Below are 22,378 nucleotides of genomic sequence, written 5' to 3'. Positions count from 1 at the left end.
TGGATACTTGAGCTCAAATTGCAGCTTCCTAGCTCTTTGCATAAATTTTTCCACGGGAAAGCCCCCCTTTTTCATGCCCCAGGAAAAATTGTGAAAAAACAAGTATGCAGTGTTTTTTTGAATTTGTTAATAGATAACACAAACCCAGTTTGAAGCCAATGAAATGAAACTTGCTGATTTATAGAGATGATAGGGATAAATCAAGGCAACTAATTCAAGAACTGTACAATTTGGCAAAGTTATTTGGCCAACTTAGGCAACTGCACAACAATTAAATGAGCATACACACATACATATAATATGTATGTATATACATATATGTATCATAATTATTTCTTTTACTCTTTAATGAAAAGTTACAAAAATACAACGCAGTTTATCTTGTACTCTTTCTCAGAGTAAATACATAAAACAAGTTTAAAGTTAATCAGATTTCTAATTTTCTAAAACCACTTCTTGGTGCTAACCCACACTTTGACAGCTTCTTAAAGGCTTACCATTTGGACTGTGTGTTGATTGCACATAATTACATACCCACATACATATGTACATAAAAACATAACCTTTTTTTTCTTGCACCAATAAAGCCCAAATGCAAATAATGGGTTAAAAAAGCATACAAAATATTTTATTTACATATATGTATGTACATACTTACATACATAAGTATCTATATACATAAAATACATACATATGCGTAATTATATAGATTTTAACGTTGAGGGCTAGTAGTTTCTAGAATTAAGCACTGTAAAATTAAAAAACGACATACATATGTACATACAGTCCTCAGTTATAATTGCAACCCGTCCGAAATTCCTGAGCATGCTGCGATGTGGTCGAGTTATTCCCGAAAAGCAGAACTGAGCTTGCCCCGCGCGGGACATTTAATTTTGATTTAAAAATTGGGACATCCCGCCAAAATCGGGACATCTGGCAACGCTGATGCGTACATATGTACATCTTATTTTTTGTTTCAGTCGCTGTCTATCCTCATATGCATGTACATAAATATACATACATATAATTGTATGTATTCAATTGAACAGTTCTACACTTATCCATATGTGTTTATACTCTGTACATAAAATGTACAAGGGTATATTAGGTTTGCGGGAGCTGAAAATGTAATAGACAGAAGAAGGCGTGGCAGACCCCACAAAGTGTATATATTCTTGATAGGCATGATGAGACGAGTCGATCTAGTTCAGTCTGTCTGTCTGTCCACCTGTCCGTATGAATACCTGGATCTCAGAGACACCAAGCTTTGCACAAAGGTGTGTTATATGTGTATGCTGTGCAAGTTTTTTTTTTTTTTTAATTTGCTATGTATGCTATGTAAATGTGCAATTACGTGAGTTCGAATACCGAGAGACGTAAAATCGATCAATATTTGTTCCCTTAAAATTAATTCTCTTAATTTTTTTATTTTCTATAATTATTCTAAGCATATGTACAGAGTATTTCAAAGTCGGGACACCCAACTTTAGCTTTTTTACTTGTTTATACATATATATATGTATATACATATATGTACATGTATAGTAAATAGATGTACAAGTATGTATGCAGCACAAAGTTGAACCAAAGCAGCAACAACAACAGTTAGTTGCGGAGCTTCAGCAGAGAGTATATTTATGGGTATAACTTTCTTCATAATTAACGTTTCGTTATGAAAGTTGGCGTACGGACTCATAATCACTAACTGGGGGTAGTTGCCAAATCTGAGTAAAAAATTACGGGAAATTTTTAAATTTCTAAATTTTGGAAAATACACGAATTGCGAATATACAATCTTGATCTGTGTAGTGCTCAGGAGAATCTGAATACTAAGTTTGGTTATTCTAGCTCTTGTACTTGCTGAGATATTCATTTTCATTTTCATTTCATTTATGCGAAACATATAGAAGTATTTTATATTTATGATAAGACATGCCTACATGTCTTTATCAACGCGTTAAAAAAAAAAAAACAAGTAAACACAACCGATAATGGTTGGGCTTTATGCAACTACAAATTAGCCTTAATCTCCAAGATAGTCTATGTATTGGACAATTTCAAATATCACAATTTTTCTTTAAACCTAAAATCTAATATACCCTGATTTTTTAACAAATATATATGATGATTAACAAATCTTTATTAAATTAACTTTATTGGTATTTCAGCATTTGGATGAGGTCAACTTTGGGCAAGATACTAAAAAAAATAATTATTCTAATAAAGAAAATAAACGCCACGCAATATGTCGTTTAAGAAGAGCAAGAAAAATTAAATCCAAGGAGTTACCTCCACCTTTTCCTAATGGTTGGTATGGAATTCTCGAATCTTCAAAGCTTCACGCTGGCGAGGCAAAATTTGTATCATGTTTGGGGGAATGTTTTGTTGTTTATCGATCAGAAGAACAGCAAGTATTTATTTTAGATGCCTACTGTCCACATTTGGGAGCTAATCTGGGCATAGGAGGTCGTGTAGTAGGTGATAACATAGTATGCCCGTTCCACCAATGGAGCTTCCGAGGTACAGATGGAGCGTGCATAAATGTACCGTACAGCTCGTGTGGTAAAAATCAAAATCTTATTAAAATAGATCATACTTAATTCAGATACTGATATTATAGTTCCTCAAACTTCTAAAGTGAAGAAATGGATATCTAAAGAAGTGAATGAATATATATTTGTTTGGTACCATGCTGAACCTACTGAAAATACTTGGGATCTCCCAATTTCAATGGAAATTCAAAGTGATCAATACGTGTATCACGGGCGCAATGAGTTTTACATTAGCTGTCATATCCAGGAAATTCCCGAAAATGGAGCGGATTTAGCTCATTTTTCAGCAATTCATAATGAAAGTATATTTGCTGGCAGCTCAAACCCCAAAAAAAGTATTTTCTCTACTGTTGGGTATCATCATTGGAGTGCCAGGTTTGTATCCATATGTATGTACATTTCCTCCTTCTAACATGGAGTATCATATAAAAATATATGAAGCTAGAGCCCATGCGAGGATTTCTATTCTTCTGATGCTATATCCATGTAAATTTTTATTTCTTTTAGCTGGAGTCCATGCAAAGGCGCATATAGACACTTTGCCGTTATAACATTAAATCATTCATTGGAAATCACAAAAAAATGGCACCTTTTTCATATGAAAGTAGTAGCCAAACAAGTAAGTAAATTATGAGGTAATTTCAAAAACCGTTTGACTTGCTTACTTAAACGAGTGAATATGAGGAATAGTAATAAATCGCAATCGCAACTAAATTGTTGGATAGCTTTTTGTTTTGCAATTCAGTTCTTTATTTAAAGTGGCCAGCAGAACTTGTGTGCTATATTCCACATATATGCCGCTTATACATAACATGAGTAGACGTGAACATATGTTTGTAACAATTTGGTAACATTAATAACAGAGAAAACTTATACTAAGTTGGTACATAAAACTTGACAAGATTATAATTATTGTGACATATATTAGTACTCATTTTAACAGCAAGTTTTAGTCATAATATTAGTGTATAATCATAAGCTTTTGTATGATTCCAAAAATGCGAAATTATGTTGGCGAAATAGTTGCAAAATAAGCGAAAACGAAAGTGTTCAATTTAAAAGAGGTTCACAAATGTTTATTTTGCATAGGTAGCGATCACCGACTAAGATTTTGTGTGTTTTGCGCGATTTACAAAGCTTATGCTGGTACACGGAAAGCTATATGATTCCAAAAATGCGAAATTATGTTGGCGAAATAGTTGCAAAATAAGCGAAAACGAAAGTGTTCAATTTAAAAGAGGTTCACAAATGTTTATTTTGCATAGGTAGCGATCACCGACTAAGATTTTGTGTGTTGTGCGCGATTTACAAAGTTTATGCTGGTACACGGAAAGCTAAGCTTCTCCGTACCAAATGCGATAACGAAAACGAAACTTCACTTGCAGAGTTAGCGACAATAACTAGTACATATGTGGCGGCTGCACAGCAGTCTATGCAAATTTATAGCAAGCAACATAAGGAAACGTTAAGTGCTCAGCTTGCTATACAAAGCAAGTGACAAGAAAACGAGCACTTTGTATTGAGTTATTTACGTTACTTATTAACTATGATGTGCTGCCGGTTTTGGCTGTTTTTGGCCTGGTGACCAAATATACTCCCCCTGTTGAAGAACAAGGGTCTTCAAAAACATCTTGTTTCGGCAGCGGGCATAATTTGCGAACGGCTCGTCGAATGGTTCCAGTGGCAGTCCTCAATTCTGTAACTCTCGACACGCCATCTGCGCCGCTGATGAGGCTGACCACCCTTGCTAATGGCCATTTGAGGGGCGGCAAATTCTCGTCCTTGACCAGAACGACATCATCAACGGAGAGTCCAGGCTGCGACACTCGCCATTTTGAGCGCTGTTGAAGAAGCGCCAACTATTCTTCACGCCAGCGAGCCCAAAATATCTGCTGGTAGTACGTCACGCGCTCCCATCGATCCAGCCGATTGAAGTTGAGCTTCGTCAGATCAGGCTCAACGTACGTTGACAGCGGAGCAGCACCAAGAAAGTGAGCTGAAGTCAAGACATCGAGATCTGCTGGATGTTCTGAAAGCGATAACAATGGGCGAGAATTAATAATTACCCCGATATGGCATATAAGTGTGCGCAGCTCATCAAATTCGAGCAGCGATAGTCCAACGGATCTGTAGAAATGATGCTTGGCAGTCTTCACCGCCGCTTCCCATAGACCACCAAAGTGAGGCGAGCGCGGCGGAATGAAACGCCAATCAATGCAGTCAGCAAGGCAAAATTCTTGCACAGCCTGCAGGTGCTCGCTGAATTCGAAAAGACGCTTTAGCTCAGCCATCTCGTTCCGTGCGCCAACGAAATTTGTAGCGTTGTCAGACCAGATCCTCGTAGGTCGACAGCGCGTCAAAATAAAACGTTTAAGTGCATTTAAGAATGCTCCGGTGGTTAAATCCTTCACCAACTCCAAACGCACAGCTTTGGTGGCGAAGCAAATGAAAATGCAAATATAGCATTTTATTGGTGCCTTATTGCGGACCTCGCTTTTGTAGAAAAACGGCCCACAAAAATCCACACCAGTGACCATAAAGGCATGTGAAGCATCAACTCGATCCTTTGGCAGGTCAGCCATAATATGCTCCACCAGACGGGGCTTGGCTCGAAAACAAATAGTGCATTTGCTGACTACGCTGCACACTGTTTTCCGACCGCCAATTGGCCAATACTGCAACCGAATTGATGCCAGCAATGCACGAGGTCCAGAATGCAGGTTACGGACATGGTAGTGCATAATGACTGAACGCGTGACTGGATGACGCCTTGGAAGTATAATTGGATGCTGGGCTCCAAAGTCGAGCGCAGAGTTACTTAGACGGCCACCAACGCACGTCATTCCAGAGCTGTCGAGAAACGGAGATAAGGAAAGACATGAGCTAGACGATTTCAAAGTGTGTCCGGCCTGCAAGGCCTTGTATTCGTCCCGAAGCGTAGACATTTGAATTGAGCGCATCAACAGCAGTGTTCCATGACGGATGCAGTCCACCGATAGCCCAGGAATTCGTACACGGTGCAGGAACTTGTATACGTATGCAAACACGCGCTGCAGCTTTCCAAATGTGTTAACATATTTGCATTGCTGTGCAATGTCTTCGCACAGTGTGGTGCTTACAAGCACTTTAGAGCGCTGCTCAGGAAGCGACGAGACGGAATTGCAAGATTCTGGCCAAGAAGATTTACCTTTCGTCAGAAATGCGGGACCATGTAGCCACAAGTTGGACTGGACTAATTCGCTGGGCAATGCTCCACGTGAAAGTATGTCCGCAGGATTCAAATCGGTTGGAATATATTGCCATTCCATGCCAGAGGTCAACTCTTGAATAGTTGCGATGCGATTGGAAACGAAAATTTGAAACCTGGATGGCTCGCTGCGAATCCAAGATAGCGCTACTGCAGAATCAGACCACCAATAAAACTTGCAGTCGAATAACTCCATGCGAGATATTTCGTTTATGAGTTGTGCCAGCAAAACGGCTCCGCACAACTTTAGTCGGGGCACGGTCAACGATTTGAGTGGCGCCACACGAGATCTGGCACACAGCAGCTCCGCTCGTGATTGGCCTTGCGTGGTCGAAATGATGTAGACGCAAGCTCCATAGGCATCTTTGCTGACATCACTAAAACCATGCACTTCAATGGAAACACCAGCAGAAAGTGCAAGCCTTGGAAATTTCAGCTGCTTTATGCGCTCAAAATCTGCAATAAGATTATGCCAAGATGTTGTCAATGATGCTGAAAGGCTTTCATCCCAATCAAGCTTTTCTCTCCAAAGCGCCTGCAGGAATATTTTAGCCTTTGTTATTACTGGTCCAATAAGGCCAAGCGGATCATAAAATCTGGCAATAGTCGACAAAACAGTGCGCTTGCAAATTCGACCAGATGTCAATATTGGCAGAAACGTGAAAATGAAGAAATCAGTTGCAGGATCCCACGACAGTCCTAGAGTTTTTGTGATGTCGCTGCCATCATCAAACTTAACTAGTGTTCTTTGTCCTCTTCCGGAACTTGTTTGAGCACATCAGGATTGCTGGAGCACCACTTCCTTAGCTTGAAATTAGCCTTGGCAAGTAGCCCTGTGGCTTGTCTCATAATTTCTATGACTTCGTTTGTAGAAGTACCACCAGTGATTAAATCATCAACATAAAAATCGCGATGCAAGATAACTGAGCCAATAGGCAATAGCTCATGATCATCTTCAGCCAGCTGATGCATAGTGCGAACGGAGAGAAACGACGCAGGCTTTGTACCGTAAGTGACGGTATCAAGACGGAAGACTTGAATATCCTTTTGAGGCGAATCACGTCATAGGATGCGTTGGAAATAGCTATCCGGATTTGATACTCGCACGCAGCGGTACATCTTGCAGATTTCTCCTGTTAAAGCGATAGGAAACGTGCGAAATCGAACAAGCGTGTTTGCGAGCTTTGACTGAATGGAAGGACCAGCCATTAGGATGTCATTTAAAGAATGACCAGAGGATGTGGATGCGGAACCGTTAAACACGACTCTCAACTTTGTCGTTGTGCTGTCCTCCTTCAGAACGCAGTGGTGCGGAAGGAAATACTTGCACAAGTTTAGCGAAACTGGCGATACAAGCGACATATAAATGCAGAGTACTGTGTTTTGAGAAGTGGATTGCGTTCTAACTTTCGCTCCAAGTTTATTAACCGACGATAGGCTTGCGTATAGGAATCGCCAAGCAGATCTGTGCTGAGCTTTACAAGCAGTCGGACGGAATACTCGCCAGTACGCAGGCGCCTGTAATTAGCCTTGAAATGCTCCTCGCAGTCGAACTCTTCTTTTGTAAGTTTTACAGCCGGATCGACACCACTTTCGAGTTCCCAAAAAGAACGAACCATCTGCTCGATTCGTGTATTGCAATCCTGTGTAGACGGAGACTTGGATGCAACCAAAGCAGATTTCTGACGCTGCGAGCCACCTCCAGTAACTATCCAGCCAAAACGAGTCTTTTGCAGAAGTGGCAGGCCATCAGCCAGTTTAATCTGACCTACGCACAACAACTCGTAGAAAAAATTGGCACCGATAAGCATATCGATTTGCTGTGGCTTGAAGGATCAGCTAAGCGGACATTGCTTTGTATATTCCAATGAGATATGTCAACCATGAAATTGGGTTGGTTTTCAGTAATGGAAGGAGCGACCAAAGCAGTAATATTTGCGGAATAGTCAGTGACCAATGATTGCAAGCATAAGTGCACAGTGCAACCATCAGACTTGAAACTGACGTCACCAAGACCAGACACAGAGGCCGACGACTTGGTCTTTCGAAGTTGGAGCCGGTGAGCGAATCGCGAAGTTATAATGTGCAACTGTGATCCGGAATCGAGCAGTGCACGGCAGGGTACCCAAGTCCCAGCGCGATTTTGAATGCTGATGACAGCGGTGGCCAAGAGCACAACATCTGAGCTGAGATTTTGGGCAGGCAATGAAGCAAGCGATGATGGCGAAACAGCTGCGAGAGCGCTACGTGGCAGTAACGATGAAGACGGCCGCGACTGTAAGTCAGAAGCGGACGATTGCTCAGGCTTCAAATTTACGGAAGCTGAATTATTAAAATGCAATAAACTGTGATGTTTGGCACCACAGGTTCTGCACGATCCAGAATTGCAAGTTCTCATTCTGTGTCCTTTTCTAAGACAATTTATACACAGAGAGAGGCGTTTCGCTTCCTTTAAACGAAGTACAGGCGACAAATTACCAAAAAGTGGGCAACTGTATAATTCGTGTGCATTATTGTCACAAAACAGACAACCATTTGCGGATGGGTTAGTGGCGACAAACGAGCGTTTGGCTTTAGTGTTTTTATTCTTTCCCACCTGATAATTCGACAAATATGATGCCATTGCATGCTCGATGTTTTCCAATTTTTGGCACCTGCTATCCAAGAACGTCGCAAATTGCTCTCATGACGGTATGACGTTTAATGGGGCGGCTTCCTCCCACTTTGCCTGTGTCGCAGCATCCACCTTGCCCAAAATTGTCTGAACGACGATGCGGCCAGCTACATCTTGCATATTGCCCAAGCTCAAAAGTGCACACATATTTGCGTTGACTTTGTCAGACAACTCTCGCAGCTTTCTTGTAGTTTCAGCCTTTTTAATGCCCAAAGTCTCGGAGATGTGTGCCTGGAAAATAAGACGCTAATTGTTAAACAGCTTGTCGAGTAGCTCTAACGCCACTGAATAATTTGCACCACTTATCTCAAGCGCACGAATCGTGTCCAACGCAGATCCTCTTAAGTTTGACGTCAAATGCTGCAACTTTTCCACATCGGAGAGATCTGGATCCTTCGCGATCACTGATGTGAACATCGAAGCGAAATCTGCATATTCAGTATATCCACCACTGAATGTAGGCAACTTAAGCTCAGGCAAACGAGACCGATTTATCACAATAGTAGAATGATCAACTTGCCAAAGCGTCGAACACGGCGGCGCGCCAGATTGCATCCTTTGTATTGCATTTAGCAGGCGGCCCTCCAAGCAGACCACCAGCTCAGCAAAGTTGCAGCGCAAACTGCTGCCAATCTCGTCAAAGTCCAGCTCATCTAATTTATCATGCACCAAATTAAAAGAGGCCTGAATACTTTGCAGCATTTCCACACGTTTTCGCAGCTCACTTTCTGAAATATTGTCAATTTCATAATCATTTATTATATTTTGAATAGAAAGCGCCCACGCATATAATGATTGCGCCTTGCGCTTATAAAACTCAACATTATTGTTTGTAGCCTGCACTGCATTGCCCACAGCTGTTGACGTCGAAGCTGTTGGCGCAGGCGTCGCTGCATCAGCTACGTCAGCAGCAGCTGATGCGACAGCTTGGTGGGCGCGCATTTGACCGTCGCTCTCAGACATTATGAACGCGAGAGAGAACGAGAACCGAAAATAGCAGAGATAAATGACGCGCGCGATAACTGTTTTGTCTTCTGATGGTCGTTGCCCTCAAAAACGTCGCTTCACACGGCTGCTTATTGGCGGTACAGTAGGCACTTTGAACTTATACTTTTGCACTGATGTATGTACTTGAATTTTTTTTGTGTACATGAACTCAATTAAGTCCACTTTTGTTTTTTAACGCGAGTAAGCAATGTTTTGTGAAATTATTAATCACGTCGGCGTCACCAAATGTATAATCATAAGCTTTTTTATGATTCCAAATATGCGAAATTATGTTGGCAAAATAGTTGCAAAATAAGCGAAAACGAAAGTGTTCAATTTAAAAGAGGTTCACAAAAATTTTTATTTTGCATAGGTAGCGATCACCGACTAAGATTTTGTCTGTTTTGCGCGATTTACAAAGTTTATGCTGGTAGACGGAAAGCTAAGCTTCTCCGTACCAGATGCGATAACGAAAACGAAACTTCACTTGCAGAGTTTTTGGCCGGATGACCAAACAATTAGAATATTGGGATCGATGACTGGAGGTGGGCGTCGGAAAAATAGGGCCCTGTTTCGCCTTTCCACATGCACGTGAGTTGGCTCATCCGACAAGGCTGGGCTGGCTTGTCGTCGAGGGCGCGTGTGGTGCCGTTGTCGTGATATTGGCCAGTTTTTTAGCTCTCTGGCAAGTGCAATGCCATAACGTTATATGGGTGCGATGACTTGCAGGTAGACCAGTCTCTTGTTATATAGTGAGAGACAGCTGTTGGCTTTCATAAGCCAGTGTAGTGCCTTCAGCCTTCTGAGTGAGACAGCTTTTATGTGAGAGGTGTGGGAGGACCAAGTCAGACGCCTGTCCAGTATCATACCCAGATACTAAGTGTCTGTTTTATGGGGCACAGTTTCTCCTCCGAGAACAACAGCAGGGCAGCCACCTCGCCTGTTGCCGAAGGTTACGTGGGTGGATTTGGGAGTGTTTATCCTCAAATTCCACCTTACTGTCCAGGAGTGGAATTGATTTAGGTATTGCTGGATATGAATAGAAGCTTGGTTGACCCTGTCGCTAACATGGTTCTGCATATGATATTGGGTACTGGAGTAGGCATGTCTGCTGTATAAATTGAGTACAGGACTGGTCCTAGGACTTCAGCAGATATCGCTTTGAAAGGAAATTCAGTGTCTCTATCTGTGACGAAAAAGGTCCTGTCACTCAAGTAGCTTCTCAGGATCTCGAAAAGTTACGGCGGCAGAAGATTGAGCAGCTTGTTAAGCAGCCATAAGTCCATACTTTGTCGAATGCTTACTGGAAGTCAATAAATACGGCAGAGGTATACTCTTCTTCGCTCGCGTAATATGGTGGACGACTCTATGCACTTGTCGAAAGCCAAACTGATGGTCTGGTAGCTCACCGTTCCTTTCAACCACCTCCAGGACTCTAACCAAAAGTATTTTTTCGAATACTTTGGAGAGAACTGGGAGGAGGCTGATGGGGCGGTACGAGTCGGTGTTGAAGGGAGATTTGTTTTTCTTCAATACCATGACGACTGCAGCGCATCTCCATTGTGATGGAAAATGGCGCAGGCGTAACATGGTATTAAACAGCTTCAAAATGTATATGACAGCTTTTCTGGGCAGCGCTTGAATGACCTTGGCATCGATGGCATCATAACCAGGCGCCTTATTGCGAGGAAGTCGTCTGATTTTGGAGCAGAATTCCTGGAAGGGACGTGGCGAATGTGGGCAGACTTATGCGGTGGCGCAAGCAGGGTGGAGTGTCAGTCAGGTGACAGTGATGTCCTGATGTCCTGGTTCTGCCAAGGAGAAGGACGCGAATCTGCTCTCGAGAGCATCAGCAAATGCGTTGGCAGTATCCTGTGCGGAAAGTGGCATTTGGGTTGCTGAGTGAGGTTGCCTTCGTGGTTTTCCAGAGACTATAGCCTGTGACCACAGTGTCATCCATTGTAGAGAGGGAGGAGCGCAGGTATGAGCCTTGAATGTCCTTCAGGATTCGTTTAAGCTGTCTTGCTTTTTAGTCAAGAGGATGACGAGTCCTCATGTAGATTTTGCGCAGGGACCTCCTCCGTCTCACCAAATTCAGAGTCTCGAATTTTAAAAGGGGTCAGGATGAATTGGTGAGATGGGGGGCCCTACTATGATCCACGTTTGGTGAGCATGCAGCTGAGGCGTTATGGACGAGTTGGATGAACTTCTCGACTGCATAGTCCAGATCTTCTAGTTTTCGGAGCTCCATGTTTAGGTGGACAGAGTCCTCCATCATTTTGCGAAAGAACCCTAAGTTGGAGGACCTGAAAAGAAGTATAGCCCTTGCGGCGTCAGACCTAGAACCGACTCTCAGTTCTTCGGCAGGATCTGTAGCACCCCCACAGGCGATTTTAGGCATTCCAAACTCCACCTATTATAAACCTTTGGGGAAGATTATTGAAGAATGCAAAGAATGCTTCATCAGAGCACATCCAGCTGGAGGGCAATAGAGGGCAGCTAGGGCAATTTCCCCATGGTCAGTGTTGACTACGACATGAGCCATTTGAGCGTGCCTTAGCGATGTTGGTTGTAATGAGTGGTGGTCGATGGAAGACCTGATGAGGACCGCAGCGCCTCCAATGTGGCAGCTGTTGCCAGTATAATTAGCGCAATACAGTGAGTAACCTGGAATAGAAAAGCTGTATCTTTGCGAAAAGTGGGTTTCGCTTAGGAACATGAAGTGAAGTTGCTTCAAAAATAATTCAAGCTCCTTCGCTTTTCTTACAATTCCATTTGCATTCCATATGCAAATGGACATGCCTATTTCGAGTTTGATAAGATGTTAGACATGTTTGTCATAATACCCATCATGAACTCCATCATGCGGTCAGTGCGAGCCATTGCTTCACGGATGATTTCACGCATCACGTATCGATACAAAAAGTTTGTTTAACTCGACAATGGTGAGATATGTACATCCTTTGTCCCAACAATATTCACCAATACTGAATGTTGAAGAATGTTGTAAATTCCAAAAAAGTGAAGTCATACTACTTTTGTTCGTATATGTATATAAGTATAATACACATCAATACACAAGCCTCTTGTCGACGCACTGTGGGGCCTTTGGCGGAAACTGGTAGCAAAAATTAAAAATTTCATGACCGCTTACGGGTGTCTAGATTTTGAAATAGTACTCTGTGCATATGTGCAAAATAATTAGAGAACTATTAAAAATTAGGAAATTTAGAACAAAAAAATTCTTGAGTCGAGCGAGGGAATGGGGGGAGGATGCATCAGGAAACAAAATACAAACTCGTTATTTTTCGGACTTATGATAATCTGGATACCACGTTTGGTTATTCTATCTCTCTATAAATACTCATCGAATTCGTCTTTCACTATGAACAACTGGCCACTTGCTCGCAACGCAAGCAATTCGTCTTCAGCTGCTTCTCAGTGCTTACTATGTTTGTAACCTAATTGTGTTTAAATTTTGTAACTTAACAAACAAATATGCCATTTGCATTGATATGAGTCCGTGAGAATGTTGAAATGTTGAAAAAATACAACGTAATGATAGGCGCATCTGGTCCCACTTTGGCGAAATAAAGAATGCCACTTATTAGATTTAGTTGTAACACCTATTAGACCATCATTTGGTATTTTGCGCAATGTCGGGGTGTGCTTCCATAAATTGGAAGAAAATGGCGACCTGTTGTGGCAATCTATGTTTTCCCTTGCAAAAACTAGCATTCAAAATTGAATTCTCGGAGACTTAAGTCAAATCTTAATCTAATATAGTTAATGATTTACTGTATAATCAGACGCATTTTTATGATTCAAAATATTCGAGAATCATCACTAAAACTATGAACTTCAATGGAGCCACCTGAAGAGAGTGCCTCGGTAATTTCAGCTGCTTTGTGCGATCAAATTCTGCAATAAGAATATTCCAAGTTGTAGTCAATCCCAATCGATTTTTTCTCTCCAAAGTGCCCGCAGGAATATTTTAGCCTTTGTTATTACTGGTCCAATAAGGCCAAGCGGATCATAAAATCTGGCAATAGTCGACAACACAGAGTCGACCAGATGTCAATGCTGGCAAAAAGGTGAAAATGAAGAAATCTGTTCCAGGATCCCACTACAAACCTGGAGTTTTTGTGATGTCACTGCCATCATCAAACTTAACTAGAGTTTCCTTGTTCTCTTCCGGAACTTGTTTGAGATCATCAGGATTACTGGAGCACCATTTCCTTGGCTTGAAATTAGCCTTGACAAGCAGCCCTGTGGTTTGTCTCATAATTTCTATGACTTCGTTTTTAGAAGCACCACCAGTGATTAAATCGTCCACATAGAAATCACTATGCAAGATAACTGAGCCAATAGGCAATAGCTCATGATCATCTTCAGCCAGCTGATGCATAGTGCGAACGGAGCGATGATTGCCTATCCCGTAGCATAGTGCACGAGTGGTTTCAACGTTTTCAAAGTGGTCGTGAGGACATAAATGACGATCAACATTTGGGACAGTCAAAATTCGTGATCACCGAAAATTCCATCGAAACTGTTCGTGAATTCATCAAAAATCAGCCGAAATCATCATTGAAAGTGATGGAAATGGAATTGAACATCTCCAAAACATCGATTTATCGAATTTTGACCGAACATTTGGGCTTACGAAAGGTCTTGTCTCTCCTTCACGAGACGGGCAAATGGCAAGCTACGCTCCTGAATCTTCAAGTCGGTAATATGGTGCTGCTAAAGGATGACAATTTGCAGCCTCTTAAGTGGAGTCTCGGTCGTATAGAAGAAGTCATTTCGGGTCAGGATGGTATCATCAGAGTCGCGCTGGTTCGGACTCCTGCTGGCTACTGCCAAGATTGCTGTTCTGTCCCTTGAGAGTTCTGCGATAGTTGAAATACTTCCACTTCCAACGGGGGGAGTATGTTCGGAGCAGAAATATTGATTTAATGTAAATTCAATGTAAATGCCTGTTGACTTATGTTTTCTTCGTTCTTGTTAACAATTATGTTATCTTTATCTTGCTTAGCTGTCTCTGTTAAAGATCAATCCGCTCTTGCTCTCCCTTGCAGACAGAGCTTTTATATCCAGAAGAGCTTTTTCTAACGCTGCAGTAGCACATTGACTGCAGCCAGTGTTGTTCTCACTCCAATTCTAGACACGCTACAATAAAGTTAAGTTTAATTGAATTCGTCCCGTGTTTTTTATTATATATAGCTCGTCAGCTTTGAAATTTTGTATCATGCTTCTGTCATGATTGTTGCGCTATGATTCGAACCGAGTGCCTAATCAAGGAACGAACTCATCCATTGGGATTCCTGAATAGTGCATATAAACATTAGGATAAGAGGCCATCGCTCTTTCGGGAGTCGGCAACTGAAGATTCGGTGCTACCTGGAGAACTTATAACTTCCAACCTGAACGTTGAGAGGACCCTGGATCTGTGTGTTGGTTGGTTCTCAGTAATGGAAGGAGTGACCAAGGCAGTGATATTTGTAGAATAGCCAGTAACCATTGATTACAAGATTAAGGGAACATTGCAACCATTTGACTTGAAACTGACGTCACCAAGACCAGACACGGAGGCCGACGACTTGGTCTTTTGAAGTTGGAGCTGGTGAGCGAATCGTGAAGTTATAATATGTGACCGGAATCGAGCAGTGCACGGCAGGGTATCCAAGTCCCAGTGCGATTTTGAATGCTAATGACAGCGGTGGCCAGGAGCACAACATCTGATGCAGTTTATGCACAGAGAGAGATGTTTTGCTTGCTTACAGGCAAAAATGACCAAAAAAATTGGGCTACTGTATATCTCATGTGCAGTATTGTAACAGAACAGACAACCCGTTGTTATTTCCCACCTGATAGTTTGACGAAAATGATGCCATTGCATGCTCTATGTTTTCCAATTTTTGGCACCAGTTATCCAGGAACGTCTTAAATTGCTCCCATGACCGTATGACGTTTAATGGCGCAACTTCCTCCCACTTTGCCTATGTCGCAGCATCCACCTTGCCCAAAATTGTGTAAACGATGATGCGGCCAGCTACATCTTGCATATTGCCCAAGCTCAAAAGTGCACGCATATTTGAGTTTACTTTGTCGGACAACTCTCGCAGCTTGCTTGTAGTTTCAGCCTTTTTGATGCCCAAAATCTCGGAAATGTGTGCCTTTGCACGACTTACGAAACTTATGCTGGTACACGGGAAGCTAGGCTTCTCCATACCAGATACGATAACAAAAGGGTCGAACTGACTTTGCAGAGTTAGCGACAATAACTTAACATATGTGGCGGATGCGCAGCAGCCTTTGCAAATTTATGGCAAGCAAGGGTAGGTCTCCTCTAAATTACTAATGGAATCATTTCTCCTTAGGTCAGAGCCATATGTCAAATTGGTTTGAGAACTGCATTGTACAAGAATACTTTGTAGTCCCGTTTTGTGGTGAACGGACGTTTATAAGCCAATGTAGATTAAAAGCTTTTAATTTTAGTTGATTTCTCTTCGCTTCGATGTGCTTACGCCAAGTAAGCCTTCTATCTAAATGGACACCAAGGTATGTTACCTCGTTTTTTTGTGGAATGTTGATGTTGTTCAGAGACAATGGAGGGTTTGTCTGTTTTGTACTTCTGCTCCAGTGTTGTTAATTTGGCTGTTTTCCCGTCAAATCTGGTTGTTTTTGAAATGAGATTGCGGGAAAATATTCCAAATTGCTTTTTTACCTTTCTTTCAGCTTTTTGTAATTTAACCAACAAATATGTAAAAAAAAAGTGCAAACGAGGCAGCTATATTTGCATATATGTGGTTAATGATTATGGTTTTTTTTTTTAGCTTTTTTTATACAAAAAGTGACTTATGTACTAATTATGTATGTATAAAATGACACTCGCCTGTGACAGAACACAGAAGAACACATGACGAAATGCGTAAATATCATTTAAAATGTTCACCAATATTATAGAAAAATGTATTTTCCAAGGTTTTTTTATTAAGGTTTTTTTCTTGTAAAAATAAATGTAGCTTCTTAATAAAAAAAATGTTTAGCTTTATTTCACTCTCCTTCCCGTCAAAAACAGCTTTTTTTCCTTTTAAAAAGTTGGAAACACTGTTCTGCTTTTTTACATGTATGAGTCAGTCTGCTAACCATTTTTCCAATGCCACGAGGTGAGATGATAAAAGTTCTTGCTCTTATTGGGCATTTCGAGCGACTTAGGGTGGCAGTATCATCAGCAAATATCGAAATTGTTGTATGACTGTTTGTCGGTATATCTGCTGTATATATATATATATATATATATATATATATATATATATATATATATATATATATATATATATATATATATATATATATATATACAGCAGATATACCGACAAACAGTCATACAACAATTTCGATATATATATATATATATATATATATATATATATATATATATATATATATATATATATATATATATACAGCAGATATACCGACAAACAGTCATACAACAATATATATATATATATATATATATACATATATATATATACTGTGTCGGTCCAAGCACGCTCATTTGGGGTACACTAGCTTCAATTGGATGGTATTCAGATAGGAAATCTTTGCATCTAACTGCGAAACTTCTTTGTTGTAGGTATGCTTCCAGTATTTTATGGATGTTTTGTGGAAGTAATATTTTGATTTTGTGAATTGTTCAATGGTTCCATGTTTTTCGCGAATACGAAATTGGTGTATTGGGATTGTACTGTTGGTGTGTAGGTGCTGCTTGATGCGGTTCAGGAGCAGTTTTTCGAATATCTTTGATATGCACGGCAGGAGACTGATAGGTCATATGATGATGGATGAGACTTGTCCTTTCCGGCTTTACGAATCATTGTAATAACAGATTTTCTCCACTGTTTAGGATAATAGCCCCATTTCATCATGCTGTTGAATATTATGGTGAGAAAATATACTGCACAGTTGGGCAATTCAATGATCATTTTAGGGGAAATAAAATCGTGGCTTGGAGCTTTTTTTGCGTTGAGACTGCTTGAAGTTGATTGGTTAGAGGGAGCACAAAACTAGTTGTTGTTGGATGTGGTTTGAAGACTTTTTCTAAATGGGCGGCAAATACATTATCTTCGATGTTTGTGTACGTAACGGTGATTCACTCTCGATTGGTAAACATACGCCTGATTTAGTTTTCCACAATATTCCCATTGCTGTTTGGGGAGAGTTCCTAGATTTGAGCTCGGTGTTTCTCATCTAGTAAGTGGTTGGCAAGTTTTAATCGCTCCTTCGAGTCAGGTGATCTGTGCACTTGCACTCCCGCCGAAGCCTTCTCTTATTTCGTAGCAGCTCTTCAATATACCTGGGAACACGACTGCTTTTGTAAGGTTTATAAGCTGTGATTTCTGGAGTGGAATGTTTTGTTACCAGTGACATTACAGACACTAAAGCTTCAACTGAGGTATCTATGTCATCTTTACAGTTAATGTTTAGGCAGCCTTCAATATAGGAACTTACGTACTTCCTGTATTTCTGTCTGTTTTTCTAGAAGTTAAAAAGTGTGGGCGCACCGAGTACTGTGTGTAGTTAGAAAGGTAAAGAAAGATTGGTGAATAATCCGACGATAGATCTGTTATGTGCTCCACACAAAACTGAGCCTGTGGCACTATTCTTGCAACAGCAAAATCAATCAAAGCTGGTTGCTTCTTTGGATCTGCGGGCCAATATGTAGGCCGGCCCGGAGAAATAAAGTCAAACTTGTTTCGCGGTGTCAGTTGTTTTCCTTTCGGGTTGATGAGTCGGGATCCCCAATGTGTGTTTGTAGTCACCAACTGCTATAAAGCGGTCACCTAGTAGGTCGAAGAAATTTACAAATTCTGTTTCGGAAACGGAAAAGCGCGGTGGGCAGTATACTGCGGCTAGGCTTAAGTAGCCGCTTTCTGTTTCGATATGAATTGTTGTGGCCTATAGATAGGTTGTAGAAAATGATGGCATCGGATAGTACCTGATGCACGCTTTATCAAAATGCCATTACCTCCATAAGCCTTACCATCGGGATGATTTGTTGCATTGAAGTTGTTCCCATTGAGATAAACATAATTTTATTTTGTTAGGTGAGCCTCTGATATGAGCATGGCGTCAATGTCATAGAACTGCAAGAGCTCGCATTTGTGCTGTGAAAAGCCATTCGCATTCCAGAAACATATTTTTAGAGAAACCATTTAAGTAGATTTTTGTTTGATTAGTAATTGCAGGAGGAGACTTTGATTGCGCATAGTTTCCTGCATCGTTTGTTGTATTGCTACCTTTATATTTGTTAGAGTAGCCAGAACCGATTCGATTCCACTAGGCAATTGGGATGGATTTGCAGTGGTATGTTGGGCAGTAATTTCTGGCCCCTGTTGCGATACCTGGCGATACATTATTTCTGCATTGACTTTTTTAGACGTAACATAGAATTTGTTTTCCCCAATTTTAGTAGTGACTTTTTAACTAATTATGTACAATTTGCCTGGCGCACATAAATAGGTGGTGACTTTAGTTGCTTGGCCTTAGATGTTTCAGCGTTATCTTCTTCATGTAAGTAAACTGGGAATCGCGAATCTATTGTTTTTGATTGCCTCAGTTGGCCCAGTGCTTTCAGCTGTGGGGTCTTCTGACTTTTTTCATTGCAAAAACCATATCTTCTGAACGAAAAAATATGTATAAAAGAAACAAATTGAGTTTGACAGAAGAACGTCTAAAACTATACCATCAATCATAGCTATGAAAAATACTCGCACATACTCGAATTTGACAATGATAGATTTTTCAGTTTTATATTTCAAGCAATTAGGGCCTCATATCTGTAATTTGATTTTTTTCAATCACAATACTCACCATTCTGTATTCATATTATCCTCTGTTGTACCTAATAGGTACATATTAGGTTTGCGGGAAGTGTAAAGTGTAAAATGTAACATACAGATACATAATTTTGCACAAAGACGCCTTATGTGTGTACATTGTGCAAGTTTGTTTAATTTTTGTATTTATTTTATTATTATTATTTATTTATTTATTTTATTATGCTGCATTCTTGGTCACACAGACACGAATAGACACGCATATGCTTGCATGCATGAGTGCATGCATAGACGCAATTCCTATGTAAATGTCTAATTATACACCGTTGACGTGACTTCGAATACAAAGGGTAGTATATTTTTTTCTAATTTTCTTAATTTTTTTAATTTTTATAATTATTCTAAGCATATGTACATACAGAGTATTTCAAAGTCGGGACATCCGAGTTTAGTTTCCCTACTTGTTTTTTCTTTATTGCTTGCACAGCTTGTGCTCTTACTCGTTGGCATTACTTGTACTTTATTTTTTCACAAGATTTAATTAGTTTTTCTTAATTTGAATCACAATATATGATAAATTTACATGGATCGCACGAGGTGCCCATGCATACCCTGAGTGTCTTTTCGCGAATTAATTTGAAGAATTTGGCGTTAATTGCACTATATCTTTAAACACACGGCGGAGCGGTATAAAAATACGTCCAACGCTTACGATGTTCGCAAAAAAGTTTTGTGTTTTTAAATGACAGTTTGTTACCATTCACATTTTCGCTAACAAGCAGTTTAATTAATGCATAGTTATTTGGTACTTATTTTAAACAAAAATTGCGTGAAGTATATATTTTATTATTAACTTTCGTTTGACTCCCAAAATAAGACTTACCTCAGCAAAATGTTATGTTCGAAAAATGTAATTTTCTATTTGACCCAAGCTGCAGAGCATGGGCAGCGATTTTTTTATATCAGAAAAAATAAACAAACTTGATCTGCTTAGGGTTCAGGAGAACCTGAGTACCAAGTTTGGTTATTCTAGCTCTTGTACTTTCTGAGATCCTTGCGTTCATACAGACTGACAGACAGACGGACAGGCAGACAGACGGACATGGCTATATTTACTCGTCTTCTCATACTGATCCATTAATATTGCATTGCATAATCCTTTCAAGGCTTTATGCTTATTTTATAATAATTTCCATCTGCTCTCAATAAAAATCGTTCCTCCTTGCCGACATAAAATAAAATACTTAAATAAATGTGTTAAGTGCAGAGCTGTGAGCAACCATTCACAACAAGAACAACATCATCCTGATGGGTTAATTTAAAAGGGAGTTATAGCCATATACGTAATCACTGCCCGAGCTCTACCCGCAGGTGTTGTTGTTGCTTTGCACAGGCACACGAGACACATTCAGACACACATAGATGCAATTTTTATTTAAATGTGCAGTTATACACCCTTTACGTGAGTTCGAATAACAAAAGAGGTATACATAATATATTTTTAAAAATTTTGTAATATACATATCAATTTTGCTACATTTCTTCAATTTTTTTTTTTAAATTCTTCAAATATTCTACACATATGTCCAGAGTATTTCAAAGTCGGGGCACCCAGCTTTAGCTTCTCTACTTGTTTAATACATGTATATCTTCAAAAAATCCTTTTCAGATTGGTCCATCTTACGTTCAACTTAATATGTGTTCTCCAACATTGGGCTCCTTTCAAATTTTACAAACGATTACGCCTGTCGAGCCATTACTGCAGAAGGTTGTGCATAGATTCTATGGACCAAGATGGCTAGCTCCAATAATGAAAATTTTTATTTTTGGAGAAAGTATAATGGTAAAAGTTATTTTGTAATACTTAAAATATGTTTAAAAAATTATTTTTCAGTTTGAAAGAGATATTAATATATGGAACCATAAAACTTTTCGAAGCAACCCATTACTTGTAAAAGAGGACACATCTTTAAAAAGATTTCGGATTTGGTATGGGCAGTTCTACACAGCTAACAGTAAAACATTTTGTGAATCACAAAAACACAATTGGTAGGTCTGTGTAAAATTTCCAAATAATGTAATTGACATGGCAATTGTAATAAATAATAATGATTTTAATTCGATATGATGTTTAAAAGAGCATTAGGTATGAGTTATACTCGGCTACAGAAATCAAAGAAAGGTATACCTGTTTAACGCTATTGAACGTAATATTATATATATATATATATATAATTTTAATATTATAATTATTATTAATAACAATAATGCTACTAATGCCTTTAAATTGGCATTTATAATTATTCTCACTTCTTCAGTTCGAGGATGTTGCTGTGTAAGAGTCCTTAACAAGCACGAGATACGCCGCCTATATGTTCATTAATTTTGTGGTTCACTTTGGACGCATTTGTAGCGTAGACAAGTATTCTCGATGTCAGCGTTTTCAAAACCCCTGGTACATGGCTTGTATGCTTTGCCAGTAATTTAAGTGATTTTCTGGGACATGATTCAGCTGTAACACAGTGGGCGTAAATTGACCACTGCATTGACGTGGACGTGGAGGCGTTTTACTGAGCGTACTGCAGGTTCCCATTTACCACCCCAGTGTGGTCCATGTGGCGGAATGAAATTCCATATGATCCCTTCGTCTGCCAATCTGCACGAGACCTTATTTTTGTGCTCTTCAGATGCCAGTAATTAGGGTAATGTTTAAGTTGAAGCATGCAACGCTCAAGATAATTTGTGTAACATAGGGAGTTTAAAAGAAGAAAATAAGATTTTGCAATACAATTGCATCCAGTGTGTTTTTTGCGCCAGCAAAGTTCCTTCCGTTGTCGCTATAGATTTGGACAAATTTTCCTTCCAGCGATATGAAGTGGCGTAGATCTGTGAGGAATTCCAGATGAAGCGCGGATGTAAGAGATACAAATAGACATATGTAACCTTTTAAATATGCGCTAGCTGATTTAATACTATTTATTAATATAAGTATACAATGTTGGTGGAGAGATAGTTGTGTGTAACAATGCGTGTGTGTGTGTGTGTATTATGTTGTTCCGTTCTGTTTTGTACA

The 22,378-nt window shown here is 39.9% G+C and overlaps 1 protein-coding gene across 2 annotated transcripts in view; it reads left to right on the top strand.

Moving 5' to 3' along the window:
• The window catches only part of LOC115628087 (cholesterol 7-desaturase), a 41,831-nt gene extending 20,408 nt beyond the window's left edge, over positions 1-21,423 (top strand). Inside the window, exons 3-8 of one of the 2 annotated variants that reach the window (XM_030524065.1) lie at positions 2,169-2,307; positions 2,425-2,562; positions 2,621-2,927; positions 3,060-3,171; positions 20,975-21,148; positions 21,200-21,423. In XM_030524065.1, the coding sequence (XP_030379925.1) occupies positions 2,169-2,307; positions 2,425-2,562; positions 2,621-2,927; positions 3,060-3,171; positions 20,975-21,148; positions 21,200-21,358 (1,029 nt within the window). In that variant the 3' untranslated portion in view covers positions 21,359-21,423. Of the gene's footprint in view, positions 1-2,168; positions 2,563-2,620; positions 2,928-3,059; positions 3,172-20,974; positions 21,149-21,199 lie in introns of both variants that reach the window. The other variant, XM_030524064.1, reaches the window with a different exon arrangement.
• The last annotated feature ends 955 nt before the right edge of the window (positions 21,424-22,378 follow it).

Source organism: Scaptodrosophila lebanonensis, unplaced genomic scaffold (assembly GCF_003285725.1).
Source record: "Scaptodrosophila lebanonensis strain 11010-0011.00,11010-0021.00 unplaced genomic scaffold, SlebRS2 tig00000101-arrow-pilon, whole genome shotgun sequence".
In the NCBI taxonomy this organism is placed as follows: Eukaryota; Metazoa; Arthropoda; class Insecta; order Diptera; family Drosophilidae; genus Scaptodrosophila; species Scaptodrosophila lebanonensis.
This window is presented reverse-complemented; position numbering and strand designations above follow the sequence as displayed.